The 18,235-nt window shown below is 45.8% G+C and overlaps 1 protein-coding gene across 2 annotated transcripts in view; it reads left to right on the forward strand.

Annotated features, from left to right (window-relative positions):
• Nucleotides 1-18,235, forward strand: part of GPR89A (G protein-coupled receptor 89A) — a 63,497-nt gene that overhangs the window by 20,053 nt on the left and 25,209 nt on the right. For both annotated transcript variants that reach the window (XM_062192119.1, XM_062192120.1), the window contains 2 exons: nucleotides 1,362-1,482; nucleotides 2,772-2,852. In XM_062192119.1, the coding sequence (XP_062048103.1) occupies nucleotides 1,362-1,482; nucleotides 2,772-2,852 (202 nt within the window). The remainder of the gene's footprint in view (nucleotides 1-1,361; nucleotides 1,483-2,771; nucleotides 2,853-18,235) is intronic.

An 18,235-nucleotide genomic window follows, 5' to 3' on the forward strand; every position in this document is an offset into this window, starting at 1 on the left:
CCCACACAGGTGCAGAGGCCCAAGGACTTGGGCCAGTTTCTACTGCTTTCCCAGGCCATAGCAGAGAGCTGGATCAGTAGTGGAGCAGCTGGGATTCGAACCAGCTCCATATGGGATGCCAGCACTGCAAGCAGTGGCTTTACCCACTACACCACAGTGTCGGCCCCTGTGTCTTTCTTAGTAAGGGCATTGGCTAAGGAGATGGAAAAGAGTAGGTGCTGAGGAGAATAGAGAGAGATGGCTGCCAGGAACCAGGTAAGGTTTATTCAGTGTTGGGTGAGCTCTGTTGATACTGTAGACCATAAATCTGTAATGCACCAATATCAGAATGTGTTCTAGCAATTTTAGATTACTTGGGCATGGGCAGAGGGTTAGGGGTTTGTAGGATCAGTGCTTCAGCAAGAGGAGAGTAGGGGATTGAGGGTCCTGCTGAGAGAAGTTGAAGCAAGTAAGCTTAGGGCCCAAGCTAGGTGAAGGAGGGGAGGAAGCAAAAGACTACAGGCCAGAGAGGGCACTGAACTCTACAATGCGTGTAGTGGAAATAAAAGAACAAGAGACCTTGAAGACTAGAAGCAGAGGGCAGTGATCAGAAATGGAACATTGGAATTTTCAGTTCAAAGCTGACGAATTCACTAATGGCAGCTGAATGCATTTGGACCTTGGGAGTGAATGGCTGAAGTGAATTCTGTCCTAGTAATAGGAAGTGAAAACAAACTAAAATTAATTTTTTTCTGTGGTCCCAAACTTCCTGAGTTATTCTTCAGTAATCCTTTCTCTCATTCCAAATATATCACCCAGGAGCATTTATTTTGACTCCTCAGTTAATTTTTAGCATTCTCAAATGATGGTGAACAATTGAAAAGTAGAATACAGCTGGTAATCTGAAACTGTTTTTCTTTGAATTGTTCATTCATCTGTAAATTCAGCCTGTTTATTATATGCATAATGTGTTTATTGAATGGAAAAAGGGATAAGATATAATCTTAAAAGTATGGCAACGGGAATACATGTATCAAAGTTAACTAGCATAGTGCTGCCTGCTATTGATGCCTTCCTAGCACATTTAATTTCCTCACTTTATTCACCAAAACTTTTACTAAAAATATTTTACTTTGTTAGTTACAATTATTATTTTTTAACTACTATCATCACCCAATAAAAGAGATGACACAAGTCCTATGGGATAGGAAGATAATCAGAGTTTTATAGACTTACTATAGATTCCAAAGTAATAACTAAAAGTTGGCTTGTGTAAGTTAAGGTATATGTAATGGTTGATGTTTTCAGTCTTTCCCTTTGCTATATAGGTAAGAGCTGTTTTATCTGTATTACCTGGCATTAATGTTCTTTGATGTTTTTAGGGATCTTATCCATAGAACAGCTCATCAGCCGGGTTGGTGTGATCGGAGTGACTCTCATGGCTCTGCTGTCTGGATTTGGTGCTGTCAACTGCCCATATACTTACATGTCCTACTTCCTCAGGTGACGAACACTTTGTTCCTTTTTTCTTCACTCTTGACTATATGTGTGTCATATACACACATCTGTAATATTTACTTATATATTTGTTTCTTCTCTGTCCCTATGGCTGTTCACCTGGGAATCTCTATAAATGTCTTATCTACTTGTCACTTCCATTACTTCTCCTTGTTATTTGTCCTACTTTTTTTTCTAAGAGAGATCTTCTATCTACTGGTCTACTCCCCCAAATGCCTGCAAGTGCCAGGAATGGGCCTGACCAAAACTGGGAAACAGAAACTCAATCCAAGTCTCCCAGTGGGTGGCAGGAACCCAATTACTTGAGCTATTACTGCTGCTCTGTAGGATTTGCATTAGCAAGAAGGCTGGGGTTAGGAGCTGGCAACAGGTGTTAAACCCAGATACTCCAATATGGAACTTAAGCATCTTAATGGTTAGGCTAAATGCCAGTCCTCATTTAAATGGCAACACCGTACTTTTTCAAGGCACATTTTTAGTGGACGGCATTATGTATTACTCCCAACTTCAGTAAATCTGTTCCTTATAGAAGCAGAATGAAAGAATATCGGTGCTATGGTGTAGCAGGTAAAGCCACTGCAAGGGAGGAAGGGAGGGAGAAAGGGAGGGAGGGAAAGGAAGGAAGGAAGAAGGATGGAAGGAAAGAAAGAAATCTTTTTTTAAAAAAGTGCTAGGGCCGGCACTTTGGTGTAGCGGGTAAAGCTGCTGCCTGCAGTGCCAATATCCCATATGTGCACTGGTTCGAGTCCCGGCTGCTCCACTTCCAATCCAGCTCTCTGCTATGGCTTGGGAAAGCAGTGGAAGATGGCCCAAGCCCTTGGGCCCCTGCACCTGCATGGGAGACCTGGAAGAAGCTCCTGGCTTCGGATCAGCGCAGCTCTGCCTGTTGCAGCCATCTGGAGAGTGAGCCAGCAGGTGGAAGACCTCTCTCCTTCTCTCTCTCTGTCTCTCCTTCTCTCTCTGTGTAACTCTGACTTTCAAGTAAATAACAATCTTATTTAAAAAGAAAAGTGCTTTAACATATATCCTAAATGTTACTGAATCAAGGCTAAGAAAGACTGTAAGAGAGCAATATACTTGCCACTGCCCTGAGATCTTACAAAAATTTTAGCAACAAAATTGTTCTAGTTTAGTATAATAATTTTAATATTTTCTAGAAAAAGACAGGTCCTTAAATTACCAGGGAACAAGTGAAGTGTATATGTTTTTTCTGATGCTTTGTATTATACCCAAGGATGGAATCTCAAAGCATTAACACTTTATACTTCTTGTAGGAATGTGACTGACACAGATATTCTAGCCCTGGAGCGACGGCTGCTCCAAACCATGGATATGATCATAAGCAAAAAGAAAAGGTAAGCCCTGCACATGAAAAAACTTGGACTGTTAGAAATTCTTAACAGGAAAGTTCAGCTATGAATTGATGCTAGCAGAAAATTTCTTAGGTAAAGAAACATTGAAGTTTCAGTGTCTAGACTTCTGGAATTCAACCTTATTTCCTGAACTTAAATATTAAAGTTAACAATTTAAATTGTTAGAATAGCTTTAAATTTGGAAGATGAATATTTTAAGTATTGTCCTACAATTTCACAAATTTTTTCATGCTTTTCTTAGATCTTTTCTACTTCTTTTCTCCAACTACTCAAAACATTTCAATTCTTTTAATAGTCATTTTAGTATTTAGAAGTATTTTTTAAATGTATGTTTTCAAAGTGGCATTTCATATAATCTGTGTCACAGTGGATGAAAGCATAGGCTCTGAAATCAGAGTATCTGAATTTGAATCATTGGTATGTTCCTTGCAATGTGACCTTGAACTAGACACTTGATGCCTGTGCTTTGGTTTCCTCGTCTGTTAAGTAAAGATAATAATGTTATAATCCTTAGAATGGTGAACCCACACTTAGCAAAGTATAACTACTGAATTTATTAATGATCTTTGCAGGATAGTCATTTGGTTTTCATCTTTTACCTTTTTATTCATTCATTTAAAAATTTTAGAAAACCTAGTTTATGCCAGGCCCTGTTACTAGATGCTGGTGACAGAATGATGAATAAGATAATTATTTCTTACCTTCATGATGCTTATTAGTCTGAATCTTCACCAAAGTTATGACTACCCATATGTAAATAGTAACATAAAGATTTTGAATTGTACAAGTATTTCCCTATTTCTCTGTCTTTACTGGGGTATCAAAGGTAGCCACACAATAACTATACGTTTGTCTTATTTACATTCATTATATATGGTTTATTTTGAATGTATATAAATGCAGATTTATAAAAATATAACTACAGCATTATTCATGAGAGAATTATTTGAGAGCAGTACCATTTTGATTCCTAAGGTTATTCTCCCTTGTACTTTATTCCTTTTACTCATATAAAGAGATGAATATATAAAAATGCCATCATGACCCATGTCAAGTGCGGATATATAGTTTAAACTACTTCATACTAGTTGTGATTGGGAATTGGCTCTGACCTATAAACACTACAGCCCAGTTCCCCTGTAAGACTCTGTTGGAGCCGATGTTGTGGTGTAGCAGGCTTAGCCACCACCTGCAACTCCACCATCCCATATGGACACCAGTTTGAGTCCAGCTGCTCTGCTTCTGATTCAGCTCTTTGTGAATGCATCCGTGAAAACGGTGAAAGATGGCCCAAGTCCCTGGGCCCCTGCACCCGTGTATGAGACCTCCATGAAGCTTCTGACTCCTGGCTTCTGCCTAGCTTAGACCTAATCCTGGCTGATGTGGCCATTTGGGGAGTGAACCAGTGGATGGAAGATTCTTTCTCTCTCACACTTTTCCTCTGTCTCTATAACTCTGACTTTCAAATAAAAATAAATCTTTCAAAACAAAACAAAAAAAGACCCTGTGTAGTCAGGTCAGAGATGGTTTTTGGTTCTATAATATGTCTTATTAATTTGAGTGGCCCTCAGAAGTATTGTGAGGAGATAGATAAACTAATAGGCAGTTAGGTCAGGGCCCTGTTGGAATGAGAAAAGGAGAGTCCCTTTAAGAGTGGACAAGATGTATGCTGCCTTTAGTAAGACAGAAGTGCCCATCCCAACCTTCTGAGTTTCTAGTTTTAAAATGAGAATAGAGGCCGGTGCCGTGGCTCACTAGGCTAATCCTCCGCCTTGCGGCGCCGGCACACCAGGTTCTAGTCCCGGTAGGGGCACCAGATTCTGTCCCAGTTGCCCCTCTTCCAGGCCAGCTCTCTGCTGTGGCGCGGGAGTGCAGTGGAGGATGGCCCAAGTGCTTGCGCCCTGCACCCCATGGGAGACCAGGAGAAGCACCTGGCTCCTGGCTTCGGATCAGCACGGTGCGCCAGCCGCAGCGGCCATTGGAGGGTGAACCAATGGCAAAGGAAGACCTTTCTCACTGTCTCTCTCTCACTGTCCACTCTGCCTGTCAAAAAAAAAAAAAAAGAGAATAGAAAAAAGTTACCTATCCCACCTTTCTGATGGCTTTTTTTGTTTTATCATGAGCAGGGTATGCAGGAATTATAATTCCTGCCTCTGATGGGTTTTATCCCCACCCTTTGTGTTCCCCAAATTGTGTTCCCCAATTTCTGGGGTCTTCCTCTCTTGGAACCCCCCTACTGGCTACTGTGGCAGGAGATTTCTGTCTTCAGTAAGTCTTGCTTTGTTCATTGCCTTGTCCGCATGGAAATTCTACATGAGGCAGGAACCGAGGGTCACCATTTTACTTGTAACTGCTTGGCGCTGTGACTCAGATCCAGTTCAAATTTGACTCTAGCCAGTGTTGGATCACCTCGGCGGATGGGTGAGAATACAGCCTGCTCTTGCTTCTGTCTCTCGGAGAGCCTCATTCTCCATAGTAATTCTCACTCAAGAACACTGGGTCCCTGACAGCCAGTTAAAAGCAGTTAACGCAGCTGCCAGACTTAAGACTCAAGGGTTAGACTTCCAATCCCCTGGAGCTGAGACTGTTCTAACCTCTGTAATGTGGATGGCCCTTAGTGAGGGACAGGAAAAGGCCCTAAGATGACTGTAAAATTTTGGCTAGGGCACACCCCAGTTTTCCAGAAATTTCTTGGCTGGACCCCAGTCTTCAACCTGTCCACATGGGCACTGGATGGTGAAGTGCACTTTGCAGGAAACAGCACCACTGAGACTTGGCACAGTTTGGAGTGAGGCCATGGGCTCCGTGCCCCAGTGACTCCATGCTTTACCTCAGATTCCAGTGCTTGTTACCTACCGTTTTGGAGTTCTCATGAACGTTGAAGGCTCCACCCTTCGTTACTTCTCGTCTCAGCTCTGGGAATGTTGGCCCTGTCCAACTCAGTTTCCTTTCGTGGGGATTGGCATATCATGTATGCCTGGGAGAAGGTCTTGGAGTAACTTCGAAATTCAGGCCAGGGCCACTGTGGTTCTTTTCGAAGGCTCCTTGGCTAGACACCAGACTCCATCAGCCTGTTCGTGTGTTGGGCTGAAAACCGCATTCTCCTCTTCTGGAGATGAGTTTGTCAGTGAGACGGTGCAGTTTGGAGTGAGGCCATGGGCTCCAGGCTCCATGCCTCAAGAATCTTTTCTTTATCCCTGACCCTGACAAGATCTTTGTCTCTTTCTCTGCTTGTCATGCTCTAAATGCTCTCCTTACCTCACTAAATCTCCTTAATTCCTATAAACCTGAGTTTTTCTGGTCCCATTAGCTAGTATTTCCTAGATAGCCCCTTAGTTCTGGATCAGGGTTTAATTATCTCTTTTGCAGATAGACAGCTTTTCCATCTAGACTTTGCCTCGAGTTTAGATCCCCGCATGACCTGAACTTGTGGAAACAGGTCCTCTAGCATGTCTGTGGTATCCCCTACCTTCCTTCTCAGGTCTCCCTCTTTTGGGTCCCCTTTGTTGGGTCCTTCCTTCAAAGCCCATACCTCAGAGGAAGCTAACTAGGGAGGATTTTTTCCCCCATAATGTTTCTTTATCCCTTCACCTGCCTAGTCACCAACCTAAGTAGTAGCCAGGACTGGTACCCTCTCTCCAAACTCTAGCTCAAAACACCTTTGCTAAGACTGTTGTGAAGGTTCATTATGGAAATCAAGCCCATTGGATAGGACTCAAGGTTAAGAGGCATAGAACAGCTGTGTTTCTTCATATAAGAGAGCAAAGTGATGGTATATACTTGACCAAACAAGATGCTCAGTTCTGAGTTTCTCAGGTATGGAAAGCCAAGACACTGTGGCAAAAAATGACCAAATTCAAAGTTCTCTGTGAGTGAGATCCTAGTGGAAAGAATGGGCCATCAAGGAAGGAGGTGAGGCCGGCGCTGTGGCTCACTAGGCTAATCCTCCGCCTTGCGGCGCCGGCACACCAGGTTCTAGTCTCAGTCGGGGCACCAGATTCTGTCCCGGTTGCCCCTCTTCCAGGCTAGCTCTCTGCTGTGGCGCGGGAGTGCAGTGGAGGATGGCCCAAGTGCTTGCGCCCTGCACCCCATGGGAGACCAGGAGAAGCACCTGGCTCCTGGCTTCGGATCAGCGCGGTGCGCCGGCCGCAGCACACTGGCCGCAGCGGCCATTGGAGGGTGAACCAATGGCAAAGGAAGACCTGTCTCTCTGTCTCTGTCTCTCTCACTGTCCACTCTGCCTGTCAAAAAAAAAAAAAAAAAGGAAGGAGGTGAGGTACCTTTCTCTGAAGGAAGAAGAGAACTTGCACTTTGATTATGGCCTTGTCTAAATAAGGTCAGAGCTTGTGAACTCAAGAGGCTTCCATAGCCTTGGCAGCTCATTACAAGAGCCTTGGGGGATTACTGACGTCATAAATAAGAGTGTCAATTGTTAAATCAACAACAGGAGTAACTGTGCACTTATTCCCCATGTAGGATCTCTGTCCTTAATATGTTGTACTATGCAAATTAATGGTAAAAATAGTCTTCAAACAATACTTTGTGTGTCTGGGTGCAATCTGTTGAAATCTTTACTTAGTATATACTAAGTTGATCTTATGTATATAAAGATAATAAAAATGAAGAAAAAAATAATAAAAATGAATCTTAAGAATGGGATGGGAGAGGGAGTGGGAGATGAGATGGTTTGCGGGTGGGAGGGTGGTTATGGGAGGAAAAGCCTCTATAATCCAAAAGTTACTTTTGAAAATTATATTTATTAAATAAAAGTTTTCTAATAATAAAAAAAGATGCTAAGTTCTAGTAGAGAACTAATCATCTGTGTATGCTGTGCTGAAAAATATATGACAAATATATATCCTGGGTCACAGGCATGGTAGGCTGAGTGAGCTTGAGTAATAGTGCTAATCCCACCCTCACCTTCCTCCCTTCCCCGGGGGTTCAGTGCATGGATGCCACAGGCAGTGAGAGTTTTGAGAACTGTCTCAAACTCAGGAGAGATACAAACTGAGGGATGCTTCTGCATTTATCTTCTCATTCCAGCTGGGAAGCAAACCATCTACATTAGGCATTCTCTTGGGATGCATCCTTAGACTTTGAGATTCTTTTGACCCCAGAGCTTAAAGAAAAAATGCCGGATCTTTTTCTGCACTGCTACCTGGCCTGGTTACAAACTAGAGGATGAAGAAAGTTAGCCTGAGTGGGTTGAGGTTCCTTATGTCCAGGCTTTCTCTGTGCTAAACTATCCTTGATAGGGGCCATAGGAAAATCAACCACCCTCCCCCGCTTTCTTAGAATTTGAGGGAGACTTTAAAGAAATATACCCCCGTTAGATCCTGATTCCGTAGAAAGACAGGCAGTTTTAAAAGATTCCTAATAGTCATCCCCAGACATTAAGGAAAAGCTCCAGAGATTTGCAGTGGGATCTGAGAGCACCCTGGACAACCTCTCAAAGGTGGCCACTGTGGTCTTTTATAAGAGATCGGGAGGGGACCCAACAGACAAAGGATAAGAGGAGGGTGCACTCCTGATAATGTCTCAGCTCCAGTGAGACCACAGAGACCTCCCAAGTGCCTTCGCTGCAAAGGCAGTGGACACTTCGCCAAGGACTATCGTAAATGACCCCCCCCCCCCCCCCCCCCCGCCGCCGCCCCAGGCCATGTTCTATCTGTAGAGATCTTTGGAGATTTGACTGCCCCTGAAGGCCAAGAACTCCAGGGTCAGGCATTTCCGATAGACCTCCCACATTGGGACTGAAGGGGCCCAGGGCTCTTCTTACAGGATCCAGTGACGCATCAGATCAGCACCCAGGAGCCCTAGGTGGGTCTCACGGTGGAAGGAAAGCCTATACATTTCCTCTGGACACCAGAGAGCAACTTTCTCTGTTCTTTGCTCTAGCTTTGCCAGCCCTCTCATATAGTGACCATAAAGAGTGTCTCAGGAGTTGCCCCACCCACCCACCCAAAGTTAGATATTTCACCCAACCTTTGAGCTGTGTCTGGAATGATCTAATGTTTACTCCTTTTTGATCATACCAGAGAGCCCAGCACATTTACTAGGAAAGATCTCCTGGCCCAGATGTTCTTATAGGAGCACAAGAGACTTTGCCTCTCTCTGACAGAGATAGACATTAATCTCAAAGTTTGAAGTGTGCAGGGAAAAATTGGTCAGGCTATAACTGCTCAGCCTGTCCAGATTCATCTTTTTTTTTTTTTTTTTTTTTAAGATTTATTTATTTGAGGGAAAGAGTTAGAGAGGGAGAGACAGAAAGAAAGTTCTTCCATCTGCTGGTTCACCCCCCAAATGGCTGCAATGGTCTGGAGCCAGGAGCTTCTTCTGGGTCTCCCATGTGGGTGCAGGGGCCCAAGCTCTTGGGCCATCTTCTGCTTTCCCAGGCCATTAGCAGAGAGCTGGATCACCAGAGGAGCAGCTAGGACACTCACCGGTGCCTATGTGGGCTGCCAGTGCCACAGGCAGAGGCTTAACCTAGTACACCACAGTGCTGGCCCCTATCCAGACTCATCCTCCTTTCCCCGTCAGAGGTAGTGTCCATTAAAGCCTGAGCACTGGAGCGGACTAAGAGGCGTAGTACACAACCTCAAAGTGTGTTTCAGCCAAAACCTCCAGGCTACACTCCTGCAAGAATACCTTAAAAGAGGCCTAGGCCTAGCTATTCTCTCCACCTAGGCCCTCCTGACTTTGCCTTGCCTGAAGTGCCCACGGGGGGCTCACTACCCCCTCTCTTTTGTCTCAATCCTGTCTCGATCCTCAAGAGGTGTTTGAGGGGAAGGATATCACATCTGTTCACCACAGCCCAGCACCTAGTCTCAGTCGACCCTCATTACTAAAGATGCTGCGTATCTCATTTTCCTTACCTCCTTAGTCACCATTTTGAAAAGGCCTCATCCAAACAGGGCTCTTTCAAACTGCTGTGGGTTTTTGTTGTTGTTGTTGTCTTTTTATTTTTTTACCTGCCAGACTCCCTGCAGGGACTCCCTGCAATCTCCCCTTTAAATTTTCTCCTAGACTGGCAAGACTGGGCACCCTGGCTGCTCTGACTCAAAGAATTACATTTTCTTGCTTGCTGAATTATAGAAGTTTCTCTGCCCACCTGTTTAAGATTCTTCCGTTCTCCAATTGTCAACATATGCCTTGTTAAACTATAGAGCTCTCTGTCACGGCCCTTGAAAGGCCACCACAAAACACACCAAACACAGAGTTAAAGGAGAAGTTTATTGCCGACAGGGGGAGAGCAGGTGCAGACAGACAAGCTAGAGGGAGAGAGTGGGAAAAAAAGAGGACCTGTGCAGGAAAGCAGGTCTTATTATAGCCTTGCAGGGATAAGGAAGTGGGAACAGCGAATCCCATTAGGGTAGGAGCGGAGTTGACTCTTTTGGTTGGGCTGTTTGGTCACCTGACTTCTAGTAAGCAAGGCTGGATTTTGGAGAGGCAGAAACTTATTGTACAAGATGGTGACTGGGCCAGAGCCTAAGATGGTGCCCAGGACTGAAGATGGTGCCTCTGGTAAGATTGCACCAGTTTCACTAACATTCCTCCTTTTGTTTTTTATAAAGCAAGTGTTAAATGGGATTACATTGGCCCGAAAAGCCCAGGAGGGATGGAGGGACGATGATCTGTCTTCTAGAGCTACTTCCTGCTGACATGGGGCGATGGGTCACTCTCCACCAGTGGGTGGCAGCATCTCAAGTTGTGATCTCCTGGGTGGGGCCTGAGTATACCCCTGTAGTAGCCCAGTTGGTGAAGGCTTTCGTTTGTTTTCATTATCACCTCCTGTAAGCACTTAAACAGACAAGGTAGTGTAAAAGCCAAGGCGGGAATAGCAACCAATGGTCCTAGGAGTGGCGTTAACCAAGTGATGAGAGGACTCCATAGAGAGGGAGAGAGAAGTTCTCTGGACCCTAGGGCAGATTGTTTAATAGATGTGGCAATTTGTTGGAGGGTTTTAGCATTTTCTTCCACCTGGCTGTATTGATTAACATAATAGCAACATTGTTCTCCCAGAAGGATACAACTTCCCCCTTTTTTAGCTGTTATAAGGTCTAAAACTCCTCTGTTCTATAGTACCATACCTGCTGAGAGGTGATTTGGCTTTGGAGACCTCAGATGGCATCAGCTGAGGTCTCAGTGGATTTAGTGACCTCCTCTTGTAACTGTTGAAGTTGTCTTTGGAGTTGATTGAGATAAAGTTGTGGCCCAAAGCTGTTTCTGAAATCACTACTGAGGACAGGAAGACTGTGAAGCTGATTCCAACCAACACTGGGAGAAGAGTTGCTGTCTCTTGCAGGGAGAGGGATTTAGTCTATAGAAGGAATTCTGAGTAGTCATATAATGTTAGATGGGAGGAAAGGATCTCCAATACACATGGACAGGGTGTAGAAGTGTTGACACAAGTGTATAAGGCGTAATTATAAAGAAATGAAGCTCTAAGTGGGCTAGAGAAGGAAGCTGTGGAAGTCACTGTTATATTGATTACACAGGGAATGTTATGTGGCATAAACTTGTTGGGTTGTTCTATTATGTTGGTAATAGAGCATGTTGCATCTTGTCCTCCAGAATGTAGAGGAAGGTGACCGGCGATTTTCTGAGGATTGTGGTACAGGAGTTTGTAGAAGCAGAAACATTAGTGAGTGGGGTAGCTGCAATGGGAGGTTCCCAAAGGGGAATGCATATAAAGTATTGTTGGTAAAGGGCTGAGGGTAAAGTAGGATTGGGTAGTTGATAAAGTAAGGTGAGGGACAGATTGATGAGTTGTAGCCAAATTAAGGGAGGTTTGGCTGGGTTAATTAGTTGGGACAGGTGTTTAGAAGACTCCTTTATTATATCAACCACCACATCTGTGGGAGCTGTTGGGAGCAGAGTGTAGGCCCTGATAATTTTTATGGTTCCGTGGAGACCTTGCACGTTAGAGCCCATATATAAAGTGACGGATTCCTTGACTCCATCTTTCCAGACCTGAAAGTAGGGATCAGTTATAATGAAAGCTAAAAAGGGTTGGACTCACTGGTCTTTGTCTATAGCATCCAAGCCGGAGTGTTTTTATCTTGGAGCAGGACCTTAGAGAATTGTTTTCCTGGGAGGCCATATCTAGGTCGTCACAGTAGTACTTACAGGACCGTGAGGAGCAGCCTTTCCAGTAAGCATCGTTACATGAGCCTGTGTTGGCTTTAGTTAGGCAGAGATAATACAGATGTGTTTCAAAAGGAGATAAACTATATCTAGTCCAGTCAAAACAATTATTTGAGCAGGCCTGAGCGAAATTGAAGTACAGAGTGATAGGGCCTGAACAGCCCATGATGGAGCAGAAGGTAGTGTTAAGTCATTTAGCAGGAGTGGAAGTGGTATAAATCTGAAACTGCCACGCATAACGTGTTCCTGGGGCTAGTGCGGATGCAGGACAGACTCAAAAGAGCAGGAGAGATGAGATTATCAGGAAATTCATCATGGTGTATGGAAAAGGGAGTGAGACAGTAAGAGAAGGTGTGGACAAAGTGCAGATCTCAAAGAGAGTGAAGTCTGAGAAGATTCCCTGGAGGTGTAAATCTTCAATACCCAAAAGGAGCTGGGAGGAGTGGATGGGCAAGGAATGTGTTTGATATTCCTCCCACAGAAGTTGTAGAAAGAGCTGGTAGTGGTATAAGAGAGGAACAGCACTTATCTGGTGTTGAAAATGGTAGGTAGCTAGGTGGTCACCATTTCTCAGAGGTGGGTTTATCAATGGCAGAAGGACTTAGGTCTTTCAACACCATGGCCAACAGAGCTCAGGTCCAGATAAACTTGGCTGTGAGTGGCCCTGTGGGAGTAATGTTGTAAAGGGAAGGTTGGGGAGGGATGTTGCAAGGTTTAGACTGCAACATGGCAAGAAAGATAAGGCTGAGTCTACTAGGAAAGCATGTAGGATCTGGGCCCTGGGAGGGGAAGAGAAAGAAGGCTCTGATGGCTCACTAGGTCTTGGAGGTTATGCGGTTATGTGGTGAGTGAATACGTAGGGGTGAGATAGGGAGGGACCCATGGTCAAGACAGGGTTCCAGTAGAAGGTGGTTTCTTGAGGGGGCTGCAGTGCCACCTCACAAAAACTCCATTTGAGGTTTCTTGTGCATGATCACCTAGGATCTCATTTTAAGTCTTTAGGAGATCTATCAAGCAGATTAAATATACAGGGTCCAAAACAAAGGACAGATGGTTATTAGAGGACCTAGAAAAGGTACTGTCTAAACCAGAAGGGAGTTTTTTATGAGAGGTAAGCAGAAACCGACAGGAGGGGCAGGTTTTAGTTGTATGTTAAAGAAAAAATAGATAGCTTTTGTATTTAAAAAATTTTGTTCTATAACCTTCTGTGACTTCCTCACACCTTCTACAACTGACATAAACCTTCTTAGCTCTTCATTTCAGTCTAGAATAAACTAGCCATTAGGATAAATTCTTATAAGCCTTGTCCTTTCCTCATTTAAAATTCTCTTTCTAGGCCGGCGCCGCTGCTCACTAGGCTAATCCTCCGCCTTGCGGCGCTGGCACACCGGGTTCTAGTCCCGGTCGGGGCACCGATCCTGTCCCGGTTGCCCCTCTTCCAGGCCAGCTCTCTGCTGTGGCCAGGGAGTGCAGTGGAGGATGGCCCAAGTGCTTGGGCCCTGCACCCCATGGGAGACCAGGAGAAGCACCTGGCTCCTGCCATCGGAACGGCGTGGTGCACCGGCCGCAGCGCGCCTACTGCGGCGGCCATTGGAGGGTGAACCAACGGCAAAAGGAAGACCTTTCTCTCTGTCTCTCTCTCACTGTCCACTCTGCCTGTCCAAAAAATAAAAAAATAAAAAAATAAATTCTCTTTCTGTCCTAACCTTTTTTACTGATAATACACTTTTATGCTTGAACCCAATGTCCAGTTACAGCTGAGCCAAATTTTATGTATGAGGTTATTATTTACCATTATGTAAGGTTTAATGAGGGAGAGCATCCATCAGAGTAGATGGACACCCCTCTGGTTGGAGAGAGATTTTTAAAGAGGAGAATCTGGTAGATGACAGAATAAGAGGCAATTGTCTGAAAATAAGGAAAAAGCAGTATGTCTGAAAATAGTAATTAAGCCAGAGAGCATGCTGTTTTGAAGGGCCAGTAGTCTTGATTATATAGGTTGGAAGAAATATTTTTAGGGTGATGTCTTAGGAGGGGACTTTGTTTGTTGGGGGAGGTGTAGAGCACCACAAGCACTCTGGTAAGGAGGCTGGAGGCTGAGAGGAAGGCTCTTTGGTGAAGTGTACAGTGTATTGTTTTGGTAGTTTGGAATGTCCCAGGCACAGGGTTTTTAGAGTGATAAAGATTTGTTAGCCTTTACAGTATTTTTGTATACTCAGGAGGAGAGTGGTAGAACAGAGGAGGAGGGTTTAGGAAGAGAGAGGGGGGCAGTTTTGGCCGTTGCAGAGCCGAAGGAAGGATGGAGATCTGGGGACAATCAGAGGGGTGGAGTTGTAGACAAAAGATCAAGGTGGAGTCTAGTAGTGGTGTGAAGACTGAGACTTTTAGTTTGGAGAGGTGATCTCTGCCTATTAGGGGCATTGGGCATTGTGGTATATCATGAGGAAGGCATGGGCCAGAGTCAAGGAGCCGAAGGTGCAGGGAACTAGTTGGGGTGAGTTTTGTTTTGATGGGGATGTTTGAGTCTCCTTTAATGGAGATGCTGGAGTCCAGAGTGTGGCCTGAAAATGTCAACAGAGAGAAAGAGGCCCCTGTGTCCAGGACAAAAGAAACAGTCTGTACAGGAGGATGATGAGCTATTATCGTGGGGTGACTTGTGTTCCATGCCCGTGGGTTGACAGTGGCCGAGGGCCTGAGGTGGGCAGAGCATTGTCCTGAGAGAGCAATAACAGAAGGGAGGCGAAGGCGGGCTGGAGGATGGGGCCAGTGGCCAGAGGGTGAAAAACACCTGAGCACTGACTGATAGAGATGTCTCTTTCCAGGAGGAGAGTAAGACATGGAGCTATAATGAGAAAAGGGTGGCAAAAGTGCATCGTGTCGTACAGAGCAGCCTGGGTGTCTGTGGATACCTTTATGATTTTTCCTCCACCCTGACTGTGGAGGTTGGGGCAGCAGAGGTGGGCCCCCAGTAGTGGATGAGGAGTGAGAAATTTCCCCCTTTATTAATGAGGAAAGAAATTGGCCTACCTGCTACCGTCACAATTACCCTGGGCTCCTATGGGGTGATGGTCATAGTCGGGTGGCGGGAGTCTGGGCTTCTTTAATCCTCAGTTGCCAGTCCTAGAAGGTCAACTCAGGTCGTGGGTGGAGTAGATGGCCTATTTACCCAGTGGACGAGAGGACAGTCCACAGCCCAGTGGCCCTTTTGGTGACATACAGGACAAGGACTCTTGGGTCCCTGGGGTTGGGGCACATTTTGGCTCAGTGGTCTGTTTGGCCACATTTAAAGCACAGACCCGGAGGACCCCTGCGATCAGCAGGGCTGCTGGAGGCAGCAGGTTGTTGAAAGGCTTTGGCCAGCATTTGAAATTTGGCCTTTTGGGCTTTCTCATCCCTCCCATTGTATACTTTAAAGGCCACCTCAACAATTTCTGCATGTGGAGTTAATGGGCTCCTCTCAAGCCACGTTAGCTTTGCTTTGATGTCAGGGAAACTCTTGGCAAAGAAATGATTCGTGAGAAGGTTACAACCTTCAGGAGACTCTGGGTCTAGGTTGGTATATTGGAGGAGAGTCAGTGTAAGGTGCTGTAAAAAGGCAGAAGGGTTTTTTGTATGTTGAATGGCTTCTCCCAGTTTATCATAATTTACAGCCTTTCTGGCAGATTTTTTAAGGCCAGTAATAAGGAGGTGATGAAATGACTCCTGGCTGTTATGCCAGCAGAAGAGTGGTAATTCCAGTTAGGGTCCTGTGCAGGAACTGCATTTGCTCCTATGGGATGGGCAGGGTCAGTCTGTTGAGTCTCATCAGCGTGGAGATGGGCCTGTTCTCAAACTCACCTTCACTCCTCTAGAAAGAGGATATTGGGGAGGATCATAAAGACATGAAAAGTCAGATCATAGGACTGGGTTAAATATTGAAACTCCTTCATGTATGGCTCTGGGTTAGAGGTGAAGGAACCCAGTTTTTATTCCATTTGTGAGAGCTCAGCTAGTGAGAAAGGAATGTGGACCCTGACTGTACCCTCTGCTCTCGCCACCTCCCCTAGGGGTAACATGCAGGCAGGCTCAGCAGGATGGGGGGGGATATGAGTTGGGGCGAGGACTGAGTTTGAGATAAAGGCAAAGGGAGCAGGGGGAATAGGAATGTACAAGGGCTGGTTTTAAGATAAGGGCAACTAGAAGACAGGGGGAGTAGAAACTGATGCCACCTCCTGGAATTCCTGGGCAGGAGGGGGAGGTGTCACCAAAACAGTGAGAGCTGGATCAGGTGGTGGGCTGGGAGGTGAGGGCTCATCTGCAGGGTCAAAAGTAGAAGAAAGGGGTTTTGGCTTTCTAGTGGGAGCTTTGGAAGTTAAGAGAACACAAGGTATAAAAAAGTTTAGAACAAAGATAGGAGAAGACTTAGACATAGGGAACCTCCTCCCACTTTCCCAACGCTTACATAAAGTGATAGAGATCCCAAATAATGTCAGGGTCAAACATGCCATTAAGTGGCCATTTGGACTGGTTGTCAGGGTCATACATGGGCCACACCTGATTACCAAGAAAGATGAGGTGATGGCATTTGAGACCCAGGGCCAATTGGAAAACAAGATTATTAAGGAAACAACTGAGAGGAGAGTCGGACAGAACGTGGGATGAGGAGGCTCCCATAGCGACATGAGTGATCTGACCGCTGGATAGCAGTCATCCCCAGGATCACAGCAGTCCAATGAGGAGAGTAAGGGAGCAGAGGGTGGGGGTCGTCACCCACACCCACTGTTGCCCGAGATGTAAAGCCCATGGAGGTTGTGGTGCCTGGTACCGGGACTTCCAGACGAAGCAATGTGGAACCACGGTCTAATGTAAAATGGGAAAGTTTCCCATTCCCCATCTTACTTCAGGGTTTTAGAGGGCCAGTGTGTGGTTGGAAATCACAGAGCGTATGGTGTCAAAGGACGTCCGGGGTAGTTATGTGGTTGGCAGAAATCCAGGATCTCAAAGCAGCTCACATCCCCGAGGGGAGAGCAAGGTCGATAGGAGAGCCTGGATCTGAGCCACAGCACCAATGAAAGGCAACCACAAAACACACCAAACACCGGAGTTAAAGGAAAGGTTTATTGTCAAGGAGGGACCAACAGGCTGGAGGGAGAGAGCAATAAAAAGAGGACCTGTGCAGGAGAGCAGGTCTTATAGCCTTGCAGGGATAAGGAAGTGGGAACAGCGAATCCTGTTATGGTGGGGGTGGAGTTGATGCTTGTGGTTGGGCCATTTGGTCACCTGACTTCTAGTAAGCCAGGCTGGATTTTGGAGAGGCTGAAGTTTATTGTACAAGATGGCTACTGGGCCAGAGCCTAAGATGGCACTCAGGGCTTAAGATGGCACCTCAGATAAGATGGCACCAGTTTCACTAACAGCCCTAAAAACTAAAACCTAAAAAAACAGGTTTGTGAAACTCTGCTATACTTCTAGGATGCTATACTCTGAGTTATTATTGTAATTATAACTATAACCGGGTTCTAGTCCCAGTTAGGGCACCGGATTCTGTCCCAGTTGCTCCTCTTCCAGGCCAGCTCTTTGCTGTGGCCTGGGAAGGCAGTGGAGGATGGCCCAAGTGCTTGGGCCCTGCACCCCATGGGAGACCAGGAGGTGCCTGGCTCCTGGCTTCGGATTGGCACAACATGCCAGCCGTGGCGGCCATTTGGGGGGTGAACCCCAACGGAAGGAAGACCTTTAAAAAAGAGAGAGAGATGGAGATCTTCCATCTGATGGTTCACTCCCCAGTTGGCCGCAACAGCGTCGGTCTGAGGCCAAGAACCAGGAGCTTCTTCCTGGTCTCCTACGTGGGTGCAGTCTTTGGGCCATCTTCTTCTTTCAAAGGCCATAGCAGAGAGCTGGATTAGAAGTAGAGCAGCATGAACTTGGACTGGCACCCATATGGGATGCCAGCACTTAAGGCCAGGGCATTAATCTGCTGCGTCACAGTGTCGGCCCCTCTGTATGTTCTTTTTTTTTTTTTTTTTTTTTTTTTTAACAGGCATAGTGGACAGTGAAAGAGAGAGAGACAGATCTTCCTTTTGCTGTTGGTTCACCTTCCAATGGCTGCCGCGGCCGGCGCACCATGCTGATCCGAAGGTAGTAGCCAGGTGCTTCTCCTGGTCTCCCATGGGGTACAGGGCCCAAGCACTTGGGCCATCCTCCACTGCACTCCCAGGCCACAGCAGATAGCTGGACTGGAA

Source organism: Lepus europaeus, chromosome 5 (assembly GCF_033115175.1).
Source record: "Lepus europaeus isolate LE1 chromosome 5, mLepTim1.pri, whole genome shotgun sequence".
In the NCBI taxonomy this organism is placed as follows: domain Eukaryota; kingdom Metazoa; phylum Chordata; class Mammalia; order Lagomorpha; family Leporidae; genus Lepus; species Lepus europaeus.